We start from the raw sequence: 17,539 nt of genomic DNA on the forward strand, positions 1-17,539 counted from the left end.
CATGCTTCCACCTCATCAATACTGTACATTACCGCACCAGACGACCTCCACGTACGACTGGTATTATGTTTTCTCTCGAAATAAACTTACCAGTCTTAAACGCACATAGTACCTCACGCATCCTCAGTACTCAGTACTCAGTACTCAGTGGTCAGGCTGGTTTGAAACTATAGACCATCACCCAACAACACTTCATCCCAAGAAACTGATATGTACCAATTGCAAAAATTATACATTGCGCCCTAATAGTAAGTATGTAGTGAAACATAGCACAGCGAAGGAAAAAGAACACCATCCTAACAACATACGTATGTAGATCACGCATCAAATAGGTTTCAGCAGAACGATAGCAACCAAAAAAAAACATATGTAACAGAAAGATGAAATATGAAACGTGTCATTTACATAATTAGCTCTTTCGCTGTTGGAAAACGCTGACTAGATTTTGTTGGCTAAAGTCCATGGCTGGGTGTCGCATTGGGGTGTTCTCGCGGGAAGCTATAGGGGAGGGGAGCCAACCAGGAGTGATGAGCCCACTGCCTCCAGCTCCGAACACGAAGCCGCCACTTAGGCCTTCCATAGTGTCTGAATAACCTGAAAGATACGTCAGAAAGTCGAAAGTACGCTTGCTTTATATCCGCTTACCAGGCACCAACACGCTGTCCCAGAACCCGTTGCTCAGGATGTTTTCCATAGAAAGCATCCCCATATGTTCGTCAGAAGATGGCATATCAGCCATAGTCGGAGGGAAAGTCGAAATATCCGCAACGGGGCCCATCTCACTCGCGAACGAATAATCGCCCATGCCATTAGTACCGTTCATTACTATCGTCGGGTGAGCGAAGAGCGCTGAATTGTTCATGTTGTTGGCCATGTCGCCATGGCTCATATTATCAGATTGGTCTCCAGATGGCACTTCCTCGGGCTCTTGTGGTGTATCTGTGCGAGCGGCGATAAGAGCGCGCAGGAATGTGCTGTACAGCGCTGGGGTATGATGAGAGTTCACGGCAATGTCTGCGAGGACAGTTGCAAGGTCCTTGACGAGGTCGATGATGTTTTGCTCGTTCTCGATGAACGGCTGGAACTCTGGGCGGATAAGCTGGAAATCTAAATTAGTAACATGACAAATGACGGATGATAACATCAAAGTACCTTGAGTAAACTGAGTACTGCGTAAGAGATATATACGAAATGTGAATCCGGCGAATACTTCAGCATACCCATTGGCGCTAGCTCGTCTCGCGCGACAACAGCCACTGCTGTGGCCGAGGTATAACACCGCGAGAAGAAGTGCCCGATATCCACTGCCGAATGCTCCATGGCGTTCTGCAGCCCAAAAGAGTTCACAACCAGCATATAGTAGTGGAAGTAAAACTTGAGCAACGTTCGGGATTGTGCCACCGCCAGTTGATCGGCTAAACAAATGGTAAGAATGATACAGAAGACTGCTTCAAATAGAGGTATCTTACAGGTTGGCAGAGGTCGAACGACCGTCCATTCATGTTGCCATGCAAGTATCTGGGTCTCGATAGTTTTAGTGACAATCAGGTAATCACAGTCGGTCTGTAAACCGGACGGGGTATTGGTGCCCGAATACAGGAAGTCTAAACTCCTGGATACAATCCGCTGCAATTCCTGGTAGTGGGGATCAAACCATGCACTAAACTTGCGACAAATGAATACGTACGACATATGCCGCTAACGCCGTGTCCCCTGGCTGTCCAACGGGGGATTTCAACCATTGCAGTGCATTGCGGATTACAAAGCTGGTAGGTGTAATGATTAGATGTGAAAATTGGAAAAGGGACCGCCTTACTCCTCTTTGATAGAATGAGGCTTTCCCATTTGCGAACTCACGCTCCTGTCAAGGGCAAAGCACAGGAGCCATGTTCGCTCACGGTTGTGGACCTCCTTATCACGAGCCCGACCTTCTGGCGTATCTTGGCTGGTCATCGTTGTCTTCCGATGTAGGTTCAGATCCGTCGCCATCCTGAATGATAGATGTCACTACGATCTTCCGATGAAATAAATAGACACAAACCTGATGCCTATTCCCAACAACAACCACGTCTTGTCGTACTCATAGCGCTCCACGGCACCGCATCCCCAGAGAGTGAGGAGGAGATATGCCTGCACGATCTCAAGGGATTTATAACCTCTTGCGGCTACGCTAAACGCGAGCTTTTGTGCGAGCTCCGCAAGTTGCTGATGAAGTTCCGGCCGCTGGGTGTAAAATTTGGATGATATCGCACAAACTGCAGAAGATAAGGCGCCGCACAGATCGATAGGGATGTAAACTTACTGGTCGTGAGTAAAAATGGCGAGCGGGAACAGACAAGCGAGGGTGTGTGGAACTCTCTATCAAGGAGTTCACTGTGCACCTACGAAGAGGATTAGGATACGGCACCACATGGAGTGATAGCACTTAGTACGGACGTTCATATTGTCAAAGTAGCTACCAGCCGATCAGATCGACATCGGGACGTATAAAATGCCATACTTACATATCAAACAGCGCCACCACTTGCTCGGTGGTAACAAAGCTCAACATTTCCGGCTGAATCTGCCGTTCGATATACAAACGTCGCAGGGGAAGTATGGTCATTGGGCCTAGAACATTACGAATTTGAAAAATAGACAACGTGCGAAAAAGCAGCTGCTGACCTGGCCTAAAGTAATTATCACTAGCCACGCCCAATTTGTGATCAGGATCAGGTTCCGCTGGGCGCGCTGAGAACGAAGATGATATGCCCTGAGCACGTCGATTTGCCAAACTTGCCTCGGCCAGCAGCCCGAGAGGGTTAAGTGAGTTATCGGGAAGGCAATGGAGCTTTGGGGAAGCAGAGGCATTGGCACTCGATGATGTCGGATAAGCAGACTGGGGAGGAGGCGATGGAGTTGCCATAAGGGCCTGTGTTTGCGCTGCTTGACTTGTGGGTGAAGGCGACCTCGATACCATGCCAGAAACCATGCTCGGATTACCGATCGATTTTAAAACTGTGTCCAGAGTTTTCTCCATCTTCTTTAGTGAGCGAGTGAGGAGCTCATGTTTTCTTGGACTTCATTTTGAGCGTTGACCATTTGTGCAAGAGATATGAAACTGAAACATACTTGGTGGAGCGTTTGCCTCGATTAGACTCTTCGAATATGCACTCGTGATTTCCAGCAATGCAGCGTTTGCAGGGAGGGCCCTGCTCTGCCCCGACGCATTTCATTTTCAAACGCCGACATACTGTGCACGCGCTAAGGAGGATGATTAGGACTCGTGATACCAAAGGAAGTCAAGATGCTCACCGTGAACCTCTGGTGGTCTTTGGCTTCGGTTCATCAGCAGTAGGACTTTGACCGTCCAAGCTGTCTTCTGACCGTGCCTTTTTTCTGCTGTTCTCGCCCATCGCACCGACCAGGGAAGAGGAAGGTCTTTTACCGTTTGAATTGCCAGGTGAGTAAGACACGTTGTCGGTCGGCGGTGTTCCCATAGTGTCCGATCCTTGGGATGAGGGAGAAGGTAAGTTCTGAGGAACTGTGAGATGGTGGTTCATGTGTTGCTGAGGCTGCTGATATGGGTAGTAGGGAGGGTAGAGCGATAAAGCGGGGTCGATTTGAGGTGAACGAGCAGGAGGCATGTTGGATTGAGGGATAACGTGGTCTTGATGGTGCATGGATGTGATGTAGTTAAACCGGGCGGTAGGGTCGAGGTAAAACTGCGGATAGCAAGGGATAGGCGACAATGGCATTAGCATGATTTCTGCCAGGGGAGATAACATGACATACCTTGTAGAAATGATAGCGAGTATAAAACTAGAAACTGAAACTGACAAGAGATACTGGCTCACGCAGACAACTCTCAAGCGGAGTAGCGCGGGTTCCACAGGGAACTGACAACCAGCCAAAAACTGTGTTTAGTAAGAAGATGAAATTGTAAGATCAATAGTAAGAAATTTGCACGCAACAGATAACAGCCGATTCCCTTCCACGCAATATGGACAAGACCGTTTGTCTTACAAACCGAATTCAGTCCTCTGTTCCAAAAGACACTGAATCCGGTGAGAGATTTCAGCGCTTCTTCACTTACACCCCTCTGCGACCTCTTCGCCTCAAGCCTTCTGCGGAGTTTAAATTTCTTTGTTCCAAGCAGCCGCGTGCCCCCGCGTGCTCCTTTCTTCCTCCTATGTGCCTGCGGTATCCCAGGCTCAAAAACCGCCGTCGTAAACGCGAACATTCTCAAGGCTTCAAATCACAACTTCTCAATTTGCAGAAATAGGTTTCATCAAAACCTCTCACCTGGCACAAATACGGTCATTCCCTCAGACCTTGTCGGTCCAGACTTCAGCTAACTTACTCCAATATCTATGTAGGTCTATCTTAAGAACACCGCACTCGGAAATTAAACTGCTCAATGTCCGTATATACCGTTGGAACGTGACCCACCCCTTCTTCCAGAATATCTTCTGTATGTGCTTCCCTGACGACAAACTTTTTATCATCTTAAAGACAGTGCACTGCACACGGGAGTAACATGCCACAAACTTGTAGGAAGTATGTGGTCCCAATCTTTAGTCATAACTTCAGATAGTCGACACGTTTTTGCAATCAATTGAACGGTCGTCTATCTGTCTATTTCCAGAGACAGGTTACTATATATGTATCGTGAGCTAGACGCTATGTACTAAGGTAAGTGCACTTCTACGACTTCAATAAGTTTGAATACCGCTTACGGCATTCTACATGTCCGATGATCCAGGAGAGACTACGAGGAGTGTACCTCAACGATGGCGGGTATCGCCAATTGTTGAACGGATTGTTTTCTGTCCAAAGATTATCATTGATTGGACACGGCGAACCATCGGACGTGCTGTCCAACGGATAAAATTAATATTCTTGCCACGCACCGATGGCCCAGTAGGGAATTGTCCTGCATTCGAATATTGTCGACCAAGTCGATTGAATGTGCGTTTCCCAGTCGCATCCACGTTCTGTCGCATCGCAACATCCCCACTTTCACTGACGTTTCTTTGAACGGGACTTTGTCTCCACGTTTGCTAGTTCAGAAAGTATTTCCTTGCTGTTCAAATTCACCGTTCTCACCATGAACGAAACCGAACGCCCCTTTTTGCCAGAGGTATGTTTTTCTCTCTCCTTCCGGGCCTCTTTTTGGACAGGTTGCATGTGCTCCCCGCGTGCCGATAATGGCTCGTAAAAAGAAGGTCGACGATTGGCTCCTTATCGCTTGTCACCAGCACTCCGTCGACTGGACGCTTTGCTCCGCCCCAGTCGACGTTGGTGCACTTAAGATTCGTTCCTCGATATCACCTTCTTTGGAATGAAGATCTTGGACAGGCAATACGTCACGTCATTCTTCTGATCGACTGTCAACCTGACCTCGACGACCTGGCGGGCATCAACGTCGTTTCGATCGCATTGTTATGCACCAACGATCATTCGTCAGTTGATCCTCCCGTCCCATTTGCAAGGTACTCCCCACAATCCAATTCCTCTTACACCGTGTGCTTCTCAATTTGCGTCATGTACGTATAATTTATGCTCCTATTTTCGTATTAGCAACGGCGTCTACACGTTTCATCCTCTAAGCAAAGGAATTTCAGCCAACTCGTATCGTGAGCGTCTGTGCTCCCATTGGTCTCGTCGACTGGGGCCCCTGATGTTACTAATGCGACTAGGTGCCGCACTTAATCTAGCCTGCCGATCTCCACAACCGAACCCGTACTCCAGGAACCGCGATCGGCTTAGGCGGGAGCAAATGACATCTCATCGTGAGAAGTACCTGCTGGACAATGTGCCATCGTTGCTGGTTTGCTGGACGCCGCCGTTGCAAAACATCAGACCTGATTGGTGGCTACTGCATTGGTATGTTTTTTTGGTGCCCCGCATCCAGAACAGTCACGGTGAGAAAATGGTACAGCCAGCTGTGGTGGTCGACGTGTCTATGTAGTCACCTAACTCATATCTACCACAGCATATATTGCAGGCATTTTTTATTTCGCTGCGCGGTGGTGTTGATATCGCTTTCATAGGGAACTGTATTATAGTCCTGTTCTTAGCCAGCACGAAATACGATCGACTAATTAGCACCAACAGATCTCAGGGGGCTGTCTTTAGCTCAACCTACACATTTGTCGAAATATTCGTTACCAAGGGCAAACGCCACGAAACCATGAAAGAATAAACTTGTCTGTTCATAGTCTGAAGGTGATTACGCCGAAGCTCGCGCGAGCGTACAACTCCCAGTGCTCCTGCCAGATCGGCCGCCAGGCTTGTCCTTGGCAAATGTCACGACTTCCGCATGTATCGGATAAATCACTTTCGACTGATCTGCCGCGATGCCGGTTCAAATCCAAAATTGTTATCCTCCCTACGTTGGGGAACCTGAATTGAGGGGGAGGGGGCAACTTACAGCCACACACACTTGAGGCGTATCCTACCGTATTTGCCGGAGACAAATTTCCTCACTAGTCAAGATGGATAAGCTCATTCAATATTATTAGATGAAGTAGATAAACTTGTCTGCTTTTGCGTACATGTGTACAACGGACGTATACACAGGCATCGAACTTACAGCGCCTGAGTCCAAGGCTCATACTATTGGTTACCACTCTTTCGGACAAGTACAGCGCCTCCAAGGCTTCTAGAAGGGCTAGTTCCAGCGCACCACCCATCGGCCGCCTCCTCCAGAAAAGAAAAATCTGATTAATCTATGTCTACATTTCCGTAGACTGTCGCGAACACCCTCCGAGCTTTTTGAAAGTCATGAATACGCACCATAACTTTCAAGTGGCTCTGAGAGTGTTCCTTGGGATTTGATATCCGCGTCCGACGGTATAGTAGTATATAACACCCATAATGTTCGGGACCGACGCTGGTTAAGCAGAACTGCGCCAGACGTCCAAAGTTGTCCGAAGGCCGCAGAAATGACGGAAGCTCATTAACGGAAATACGGGGAACGCCGGGGCCAAAAATTGATCCGTTGTACATAGAAGGCTGCCTGATATCGATTATCTCCGCACGGAGAGACTCGTGGCTATCGTCGCTTTGTCAAGTCGTCTCCTTTGAAAAGAGGATAGGGAATAAACATCCAGGAGAGGCGCAACGATGACTGAGACTCAGGTGGTACCGTGACGATCGGTGAACTCGGGGTTCGCAAGATATTTATATTTCTATACACATGAGATTTTCGCAAATAACAGATTTTGAAGAATTTTGATCAGAAGAAGCGTACTTGAATGCTTCTGTGTGAGCTTGAGACTTTGGAGGGTTAATTATGAGTGTGTGGTGTGGGGTGACATGGCACTGCGGAAAACGCCCGAAACGAAGAGAACTCAGAAGTGAGATCGGTTCGCTTCTCGATTATTCGGAGGTAGGTCTGCAGACCGTTGACGTGACCTTGGCAAAATGAAAGCTTCTAGGAGACGGGGCCCGCCATACGATGTAACACACGGATATCTGACAGTGACATCTAGTGACATTGACCTATGCCACAGAAGTGCTTGAGCGAGCGCGTGGCATTGATAAGCATGTATAATGCCAAGTATATCGGGTGGGGCCGCGATCAGATCAATGCGCAGGCTTTTGACGTGATTGGTAGCGCGGTACGTACTGGGTGACAGTCATGGTAATGGTCTTCGAGAGGGCCGCCGTTCATGTTATGGAGAATAGACCAATGATGGGAACGCATGCACAGTCGAGTTGCTGGAATGTCTTGATCAGAGCCTGCATTACTTTCCCTACGGTCGTGAATACGGAGAAGAGACGATCAAATGATTTAGAAGGTAAATTCATTGAAGGTATGAACGTGGATTGTGGCTGAGTCTGCGCTTTGGACTCCCAAGTGCGTTCGATAAGGAGATGGAATTGGAGCGATAATTGCAGAGTAGTAGTAACCAAGGTCATGGTAAGGAAAACAGACCTAGCTCGGTGCCTCCCGACCCGGCGGCCTACGATAGTACGCCCGATGGTGAACAAATGGCGAAAGGGGTAGGATTTTTCACTGGCGTGTGCCATGAGTTGAAGTGAAAGAGCCAAAGAACTGGAAAGTAACAAGGCAACAGCGTTTTTGCGAACCTTGGACGCCTCGACTTTGTAAGTAGTGCTGATATAAGATCTCAGAGGTGCAGTGCACAATAGAGTCAAGACGAAGTCACTGACTTTTACTTTAGGCGCTCGGCAGGTGATGCCGAGAAGGATTAAATGAAACTCCGCTTTAATATGACCAAGCTTGGGGGAGGGTGGCTCGGCGACAGCGCGAAACGTTTAAGGATACGACGACTTCAGCATCTTCCTCATCGTCATGACCCACCAGCAGCGACCGTCGCTGGTCCTTGCACCGTCTATCAACACTACGACGTACGTTCTTCTCGCTGTTTTACCTTATCCGACCCATAATTGACGCGTATGCTTGCTAACCAGGGTAGTCACGACCACAACGACCACGACGGCGTACGCGCCGATACAGCTGCCACCGCTACCCCCTCCCACTGAGCCCAAAGATCCTAGAGAGTACCCCTTACTGCACGCTAATTTTCCTCAATCCCTCAAGAGATTCCCCCTTGTATTTCCTAATGGCTCCCGTGCGACATTCCGCGATGGGGCTGACGGAGAGGGAGATTTGGATGAGGAGGAACCAATTCCGAGTGGAAAGGGCTGGACGATGATAAGGCCTGATTCATCTGGCAGTTCAGGTAAAGTTGTAGGGCTGGCGGAGGCGGTTGAGCGCTATGGCAGGAAACGGTCACACGGCGCTGACAATATGATGGAGGGCGTAGAGCCTACGATTGAGCGCGAGACACATACCCCCCCTCGAAAGAAGGCAAGGGCAACGCATCTTCCCCCAATTACTACTTTGAATGCCGCTGCTCCTCCATCCCCGCTGCCATCTCCTCATGGGTCACCACCACCACAACCTATTTGGCCTTCTGCACCTCCTAGTGGTGCTTCTTCCCCCCAACCTCAAGCACCTCTACAACCGGACCTTGCCCTCACGACCCTTCTTACTCTTCCTTCTCTTTTATCACATTTTATAAGCCTTCCCCAACCGTTGCAGTCTCATTTCCTCCTCACTCTCTTACGACATTCTCCTCTACCCGTTCTGCGGACACTGCATTCTATTCTAACTCCGACTCTAGCGCGTGATTTTTTGACATTACTCCCCCCAGAACTTGCATCACACGTTTTGAGTTTCCTTCCTTATTCTACTGTAGTTCGAGCATCCAGAGTATCCAAAGCCTGGCGCGCCATCATTGACTCCGATCCCGTACTTTGGACTGATCTCCTCAAAAATACCAAGATCTGGTTCGGAGGTGTCACCGAGCGAGCTTTTGCGCACTCAATCTACGCCAGGCGCCGCCTTGACGTGGCCCCCATTCCCAGAACCCTTCCCCTCCCTCATCCATATAAAATGCTCTTCAAATCGCGACAACTCACTCGAACGCGATGGGTGGATAATGAGAACCCGAAACATCGATCGTTCCCCGCACATGGCTCCTCCGTCGTCACTTGTCTCCTTCTTTCCCATGGGCGCATCATTTCCGCGTCCGATGATCACTCAATTCACGTGTACTCGCCTTTGACGGGCGAACTCCTGCAAACGCTGGATGGCCATGAAGGTGGTGTGTGGGCGCTTGCCGCCTGCAAAGACACGCTCGTCAGTGGGTCGACTGACCGCACAGTCCGAATCTGGAATCTCGCGACTGGTCGATGTACGCATATATTCGGCGGTCATACCAGCACTGTCCGATGTCTGGCTATTGTCAAGCCAGAGTGGATCGAAATCGAAGGCGAAGGCGGTGTCATTACGAGGGAGAAGTGGCCAAAACGGTCAATGATCGTGACCGGCAGCCGTGACCACTCCCTTCGTGTGTGGACTTTGCCTCGGCCTGGTGATCCTGAATACAGATGCTATGGTGCAGATGACTCTGAGGCTGACCCAGCTGATGTATGTTTTATACTACGCGTTTCGCACTTTTGTTCACATTTTGTTCGATTTACAGGAGGATGCGGACGATAATCCGTATCATAAGATGCACCTAGAGGGTCATGATCACGCAGTTCGTGCTCTCGCTGCCCGTGGCCGCACGCTTGTATCTGGGAGCTATGACTGCACTGTAAGAATATGGGACATCGTCACCGGCGAATGTAAATGGGTTCTTGTGGGCCACACACAGAAAGGTTCGTATCACAGTTTACCTCGACACCCTGACACTAAAGCCTCGCGTAGTATATAGCGTTGTTCTTGACATCCACCGCCAGATCGCCTGTTCGGGGTCCATGGATGGCACTGTCCGTGTGTGGAACTTACGAACAGGACAGTGCCAACATACTTTGACTGGGCACACATCACTTGTCGGTCTCCTCGGCCTGTCCCCTTCCCACCTCGTCTCTGCAGCCGCTGACTCGACTCTGCGCATATGGGATCCTGAATCTGGAGAACTGCGCCACACCCTTGCCGCCCATACGGGCGCTATCACGTGCTTCCAACACGATGAGTTCAAGGTGCTCAGCGGGTCCGATGGTACGCTCAAGATGTGGAACGTGCGCGATGGTACCGTCGTCCGCGATCTCTTGACAGGCATCCAGGGTGTTTGGCAGGTGGTTTTCGAGGGTCGCTGGTGTGTCGCCGCCAGCAATCGGAATCCCACCACAGTACTTGATGTGTGGGACTTCGGCACTGATGAGGATGAGTGGATTGGAGAGCCTCCAAGTGGTTTCTATGATGACGACACTGAGGAGGAAGATGAGGGGGAAGAGATAGAACAAGCGGACGTGGACGCCATGGACCAGGATCTCGAAGTTGAAGCTTCTGAGGAATCTGCAGAGCCCGAGGAAAGTCAGGAGAGTGCAGCTGACAGCAGTCAGCTGGCGGCTCCCGAAGTCGAAGACGTCCCGATGGAACGGGCGGAAGGCGTTGGGGCATCAAAGTGGGCGCCCCAAACCAAACCTGCCAGCCATCAGCGCAACCGCGCAATCCTTGACGGCCCTTCCACCAGAGTGCACCCGCACGCGATGGACGGTATTCCTGCTCGCTTACCTCCCACCAACGAAACGCCCACACGCCCTAGAATACGCACGTCTATGAAACACAGGCGTTAATTGTAATTCATCCTAAACCGAAGTCGCTCATTCTTTTTTTATTATATCTGGTTGTCTCGATTATGGTCGGCGGTACATATTTGTGTGGCATCTTGACGTCCGTATGGATGGGGACTTCGATCATTGTCATTTGCGGGTATTCAAAACATTTGTATCAGTCGCAATAGAATTATTTCATCCTGTGTTGTATGTACTCGGGCTGACTCATTCTTTACTTCCGCGGAACCGTGCTTCGAGACCTATACCTAGAGCGTGGGAAGATGCTTAACGAGAGAGGCGCGTGTGCAAGCGCATTTTGCTGCAAACCATGATGGACAGTTTCGACAACTTTCAGTATGATTCGGCTTCATCGTATGGCGGCGCCATCAGCGTCGTAGACGACAATTCTTCTGTCTATACAGCAACTACAAACACTGGAACCCCTCTCGACCTGGAAAGTCTCTCCATCGTAGACGATCGCTCCCAAACGTCCTCGCACGCCAGTGGACACGATGGGCACCACCGTCACACACACACGGGGAAAATGAGTATAGATGAAGACTTTGATGCTGTTCTAGATGACCTCAAAGATGAGGGTGCTGTAGATCTCCCTCCTCATGCATGCAGGTAAGAATCATACATATTATTCGTGGGACACGACTCAATCCGCCTCGGTTCCGCCCAGTTATTGCGGAATCCACTCGCCAGCTTCCGTCGTGAAGTGCCTTGTGTGCTCTAAATGGTTCTGCAACTCGCGTGGCAACACTTCCGCCTCACACATCGTGAACCATCTAGTACGCGCAAAGCACAAGGAGGTTATTTTGCATGCCGAGAGCCCGCTTGGGGAAACTACCCCCGAATGCTATAATTGTGGTAGTAAGAATGTGTTTATGCTGGGATTCATCCCTGCGAAGAGTGACACCGTTGTAGTCCTGCTGTGTCGGTAAGTTCCTACCAGGTTAGTATCTAGACTCATATTCATGGCATATATGCAGCCAGCCTTGCGCTGCGGTCACCAAGGATATGTCTTGGAACGCCTCCTTATGGGCACCATTGATCGATGACAGATCCTTCCTTTCATGGCTCGTGAAGCCTCCGACCGAAACCGAACAACTTCGATCTCGTCAAATATCCTTCAACCAGATCAACCGCTTGGAAGATCTCTGGCGTGAAAACGCCAGCGCCACACTGGAGGACCTCGAGAAGCCTGGTGTCGATGACGAACCTCAGCCTATCCTTCTTCGCTACGAGGACGCATATCAGTACCAGAACATTTTCGGCCCTCTCGTCAAGATCGAGGCTGATTACGACAAACGCTTGAAGGAGAGTCAGACTCAGACTGATATCGCTGTTCGATGGGATCTTGGTCTGAACCAGAAGAGAGTTGCGTGGTTTTGCTTGCCCAAGCTTGAGAGCGGTGAAGTCAGACTTGCGGTGGGTGATGAATTGCGGTTGAGGTATCAGGGCGAATTGCACAAGGCTTGGGATGGGGTAGGGCATGTTATCAAGATTCCGAACAGTAAGCCTTGTGTCTCGATCGCAGTTGCTGTGCTCATCATGATCTCCTAGACGTTTCCGACGAAATCGGGCTTGAATTGCGAAGGACTGAGGGCGTGCCTACCGATTGCACCCATAACTTTGTGGCAGATTTTGTTTGGAAGTCCACTAGCTTTGATAGGATGCAGTTGGCGATGAAGACGTTCGCAGTCGATGAGAAGAGCGTGAACGGTTACATCGTACGTCCATTATTCTATATCTTGAAGTAACTAACCCGCCCCCAGTATCACAAGCTTCTCGGACATGAACTTGAGCCCCAGGTTCTCCGCACGCAGATGCCTAAGCGTTTCTCTGCGCCAGGTCTTCCAGAACTCAATCACTCTCAAATGTATGCAGTCAAGAGCATTCTGCAGAAGCCCATTAGTTTGATCCAGGGCCCTCCTGGTACTGGAAAGACCGTCACTTCTGCTTCAATCGTCTATCATCTCGCCAAGATGAATCCTGGCCAAGTTCTTGTCTGCGCACCGTCGAACGTGGCCGTCGACCAGCTCACTGAAAAGATACATGCTACCGGTTTGAAGGTCGTGCGTCTGACTGCCAAATCTCGCGAAGCCCTAGACTCCAGTATCTCCTTTTTGACGTTGCACCAACAAGTTGCAAATAACACAACTCACGTGGAGTTGCAGAAGTTGATCATGCTGAAGAACGAACAGGGAGAATTGAGCTCCAATGATGAGAGGAAGTACAAGACGTTGATTAGGCAATGCGAGAAGGAGATTTTAGGTGCTGCGGATGTTATCTGCTGCACGTGCGTCGGTGCTGGTGATCCTCGCCTCAACAAGCTCAAGTTCAGGACGGTTTTGATTGACGAAGCTACGCAAGCTGCTGAACCAGGTGCGGAGCTTTTATCCTTTGATGAGTCGTTCCTTGGCTGACCCTGAAGCAGAGTGTATGATCCCTCTGGTGCTTGGCTGTAAGCAGGTTGTCCTCGTCGGTGATCACCAACAGCTTGGCCCGGTTATTATGAACAAGAAAGCCGCGCGCGCTGGTTTGACGCAATCGCTCTTCGAGCGTCTCGTTGTACTTGGCAACAGACCCATTCGTCTACAAGTGCAGTACCGGATGCACCCTTGTCTGTCTGAATTCCCCTCGAACATGTTCTACGAGGGCACGCTACAGAACGGTGTCACTGCTCCCGAGCGTCTGCGCAAGAATGTTGATTTCCCGTGGCCCGTTCCAGACACTCCGATGTTCTTCTACCAGAATCTTGGCCAGGAGGAAATATCATCCAGTGGAACTTCATTTCTTAATAGGTACTTTCCGTGTTCTTCGTCTTATAATTGCTCTTGTTTATCACTGGTCTCAGGACGGAAGCATCAAACGTTGAGAAGATTGTGACCAAGTTCTTCAAGTCGGGCGTCGTGCCTAACCAAATCGGCGTTGTCACACCCTACGAGGGCCAACGTTCCTATATTGTCAACTATATGCAGTTCAACGGGTCCCTCAAGAAGGACTTGTATAAGGAGATTGAAGTGGCTAGTGTCGATGCCTTCCAGGGACGAGAGAAAGATTATATCATTCTGAGCTGTGTCAGAAGCAACGAACACCAGGGCATCGGTTTCTTGAATGACCCCCGTCGTCTGAACGTGGCTCTGACTCGTGCAAAGTATGGAGTCGTCATCCTCGGAAATCCCAAAGTTCTCAGCAAAGTAAGTTGATTTGATGGTAGATCCTACAATCTGCTGATCGATTCTTATAGCACCCACTGTGGCACTATCTCCTTACGCACTACAAGGAGAAGAACTGTCTGGTCGAAGGTCCGCTGAACAATCTACAGGCGAGCATGATTCAATTCAGCAAACCTCGCCGCTCCCTCGTCAAGTCCATGGACCAGTTCCGCCGCCACGAGACAAGTGCACGGGACTTCATCCCCAACGGTGGAGGTGGAGGTGTAGGCAGATCAGGCACGCCAAGTCGCTTCGACACTAGTTTCTACCGCACCCACGATGCTCTCGGGTACATCCCGTCCGACGTGCAGTCTCTGCGCTCGCAAGCCACTTATTCTTCTGGGCTTCCCATGTTTGCTGCGGCTGGTGGTTTTGGTCCTGGGCTACCCCGTGGCTCTGGAGGTGTTGGGAAGCGCAGCGCATACGGTAGTTACGCTAGCTCCATCATCTCCCAGGATGCTGGACCGCCGAGCACCGCAAGTATTGGTGGTGCTGCCATGGCATTCTCGCAGTCAGACCGCTTACAGAGGAGGGGTTCTTTCTCCTCTGCTGCCGGTGCTTCTGATATGGCCAGCATGAGCGGGTATGACTACAAGAGCCAGGATGACACGACAGATATTGATGACATGAAGAGCCAGTATGCGGGAACGCAATCGGGCTTAACGGTGTTTTAGATGACGCGAGTTATTCCGCCGCCGCCGATTCTACGCGCGCACTACGTGCGGCTGCGCGAGCTGGTATATGTGGGACTGGTTCGTGGTTCGCGATGCCACGGTCAGCTAGGCTAGCTGCTCCATTGCACTTCTTGTCGCATCTTGGCAGCCTGGAGGTGTCTCCAGGTTATCCCTTTTCTTCACAGCGAGCCGGTGTTCGTAGTGCGACAGTCTCTTCGTCGCGCGCACGAATGTTATCATCCGTCTGTGCATTGTGTTATGCGTGCTGCTCCCTGCGTACGCGGTGTTATACTTGGAGTTTATGATGGATATGTGATTCAGGATATGCGATGCACTATGTTTATGTTTCTTGTATGCGCCTGTCTATAGATGCCTTGTCAATGCACTATGATATCCATGTGAGCTATGTGACTGTCGCAAAATTCACAAACATCGTGTCAGAATTTGCGCAATCTGGCGACATGATCAGGCAGAAGAGTTAAGCGGGTGTGCATGAAAAAATCATAGTCTACACCAAGAACTTGTGCGATACTTACAGCGAGGAGGGATGCCAGCCTTCTCTTCGCCGTCAACAAGCTTTGGACCGAGATCACGCAATTCCAAAGTCAGACCGACGCCGTGACGCCGACGCTCACATCACAGTTGGTGGCTGTTCTGATTATTATTCCAATCACTAGTACTGTTCATTGGGGTAAAATACCCTATGTCGGACAATAAGGGGTCCCTCCCCCTGCTACACCTCTGAACTCGTAAATGCTCCAGGGATCGCAGATCCTGACCAAATTACCTAAAGTACTACTGGCTCTCTCGGCCAGTGTCTTACATTTGACAGTATTACAATCCTTAGTCGGACAACTTCACGGTTCAATAATAATTTGACAAAACTGGAAAACGACTTGGTTTCCCCAGAAATTTGAAAACAGCAGCGAAAACAACGACGAAACCAATGGTACTGTTAACAATTATGTCCGACTTGGGAAGTTTTTTCGGTCTTCACGAGCGACTCTGATCACTGGGGCTGCAGTACTTCGCTCACTTATGTTTTCCTGTCAATATCATACCGAGTCTTTCGAAAGATGTTCTATTCAAGAATTCCCATCACTCCAGCGGCAGTGACATTTGTCCAAGGGCAAACTTAACTATGTAAGAATTGCTCCATGAACGACATAAATGCGAAGGCAGGGACATGACTTACTCTCGTGACGTGCGAGCTCCTTGGTATAATTTGAAGGTCCTTAATTAACCGCTTAATTCGCACCTGCCCAGTATAATATCGACGGACGGCTATCGCAATTGTACGAGGCGCAAAGGGTGAGTCAACTTGAAGGGTATGCGAAATAAACTATCCATACCACGTAACAATAATAACCACTGCAGCAATTGTTGGCGTCGTAGTAAAGGTCACAAATTTGGCCCGGCTTGACGCATTGCGAGTCCCCGCTGAAAACAGCTGGTATGGCACTGATAGGCATGGATGCTGTCAACGCAGCTACAATAGCGAGGATGATGAAATGCATTAGTTGTACGGATATGAGAACTGTTGGACAGGTTCGAATAACTCCGATCTGAGAGGAAGACAGCTGGCTTTTATGCTCGTTAACCATTCCCCTAAGGTGGCGGTCGTGAGGCGCCTGTCACGGTGACGCAGCATTGATTACTTAGAGGAAATATGACGTGGAAGACCGCAAGTTCGGTATCTGTATTGGTTACGATTATCCAACATCACAGATCAAAGTCCTTTCGTTCGTAAATGATCTTATCCTTATCCTTTCGATCGTATCACCCTCATCCAGCTTGAACCACGCACTGCACAACCCTGCTGAACTAGTCGAAGGCACCTCTCATCATACTTCCAATTCAACCCATTTCTTGCCGGGACATGAATGGATGGTAGGGCCTGATCGTCAGCTCCTTTTCTGGGTGCTCCTATCTTCCCGACAGCAATTTCATTATTCTCCTGGGACTGCAATGGTGATCCCGCGAGGAGGTACAGAGCTTGATTTGAGCCGTATGGCACATGGGAGACGCTGGTCTGATTGCTATGATGCGTGAGTGCCTAGCCTTTCTGCTGTCCCTCGCAGTTGTTAAATCAATATGTCTAGCCGTCCTTAATGATGATTTATTGTAGCAGTTGGTCAACAGCTGGTTCGCGGAGATGACGGGTAAAATGCGTGAAGCATTTCATCGAGTTCATTTTATGCACGCTGCTCTCTGCGTACGCGGTGTTATACTTGAAGTTTGTGATGGATATGTGAGTCAGGATATGCGATGCACTATGTTTATGTTTCTTGTATACAGATGCCTTGTGAATGCACTAGGATATCCATGGGAGTGATGTGACCATCTGAAAATTCATGAACGCCGCGTCAGACTTTGCGCAATCTGGCGACCTGTCAGTGATCACGCAGAAGAGTTCAGGGGTGTGCATGACAAAATCATGGTCTACACCAAGAAGTGTGCGATACTTACAGCGAGGGGGGACAACAGTCTTCGACAAACTTTGGACTGAGATCACATTCAACTCGACCTGCTCTCAATTCCGAAGTTCAGACCGACGCC

The 17,539-nt window shown here is 49.7% G+C and overlaps 3 protein-coding genes across 3 annotated transcripts; 2 read left to right on the forward strand and 1 right to left on the reverse strand.

The window, feature by feature from the left end:
* EDB91DRAFT_1161190 (fungal-specific transcription factor domain-containing protein) lies at positions 1-4,060 on the reverse strand. Its single transcript, XM_041319823.1, has 15 exons — positions 3,775-4,060; positions 3,295-3,704; positions 3,112-3,243; positions 2,665-3,053; positions 2,505-2,610; positions 2,437-2,455; positions 2,303-2,381; positions 2,042-2,255; positions 1,817-1,990; positions 1,688-1,766; positions 1,470-1,635; positions 1,153-1,415; positions 646-1,099; positions 110-594; positions 1-60 (listed from the first exon to the last, which is right to left on the reverse strand). Exons 2-14 carry the CDS (start codon positions 3,660-3,662, stop codon positions 410-412), a joined length of 2,628 nt encoding a protein of 875 aa, XP_041172268.1. The 5' UTR covers positions 3,663-3,704; positions 3,775-4,060; the 3' UTR covers positions 1-60; positions 110-409.
* Positions 4,061-8,257: 4,197 nt separating this feature from the next.
* Positions 8,258-11,342, forward strand: EDB91DRAFT_850258 (WD40-repeat-containing domain protein). Its single transcript, XM_041328601.1, has 4 exons — positions 8,258-8,361; positions 8,425-9,949; positions 10,005-10,182; positions 10,232-11,342. The coding sequence occupies exons 1-4, from the start codon at positions 8,306-8,308 to the stop codon at positions 11,101-11,103; spliced, it is 2,631 nt and encodes an 876-aa protein (XP_041172269.1). The 5' UTR covers positions 8,258-8,305; the 3' UTR covers positions 11,104-11,342.
* A 2,950-nt stretch (positions 11,343-14,292) lies between these two features.
* On the forward strand, positions 14,293-15,145 carry EDB91DRAFT_850309 (uncharacterized protein). The gene has a single exon (XM_041328602.1). It carries the CDS (start codon positions 14,423-14,425, stop codon positions 14,978-14,980), a length of 558 nt encoding a protein of 185 aa, XP_041172270.1. The 5' UTR covers positions 14,293-14,422; the 3' UTR covers positions 14,981-15,145.
* Positions 15,146-17,539: the final 2,394 nt, after the last annotated feature.

This window comes from Suillus paluster (genome assembly GCF_016628075.1).
Source record: "Suillus paluster strain FC165 chromosome Unknown EDB91scaffold_84, whole genome shotgun sequence".
NCBI lineage: Eukaryota > Fungi > Basidiomycota > Agaricomycetes > Boletales > Suillaceae > Suillus > Suillus paluster.

Coding starts and splice junctions, on each gene's coding strand:
- EDB91DRAFT_1161190 (XM_041319823.1), bottom strand. CDS start 3,662: ATGCACCATCAAGACCACGTTATCCCTCAATCCAACATGCCTCCTGCT. Junction 2,256..2,302: donor GCCATTTTTACTCACGACCA/GTAAGTTTACAT, acceptor TATCTTCTGCAG/TTTGTGCGATATCATCCAAA. Junction 1,416..1,469: donor CGTTCGACCTCTGCCAACCT/GTAAGATACCTC, acceptor CCATTTGTTTAG/CCGATCAACTGGCGGTGGCA.
- EDB91DRAFT_850258 (XM_041328601.1), top strand. CDS start 8,306: ATGACCCACCAGCAGCGACCGTCGCTGGTCCTTGCACCGTCTATCAAC. Junction 9,950..10,004: donor CTGAGGCTGACCCAGCTGAT/GTATGTTTTATA, acceptor TTCGATTTACAG/GAGGATGCGGACGATAATCC. Junction 10,183..10,231: donor TGTGGGCCACACACAGAAAG/GTTCGTATCACA, acceptor AGCCTCGCGTAG/TATATAGCGTTGTTCTTGAC.
- EDB91DRAFT_850309 (XM_041328602.1), top strand. CDS start 14,423: ATGATTCAATTCAGCAAACCTCGCCGCTCCCTCGTCAAGTCCATGGAC.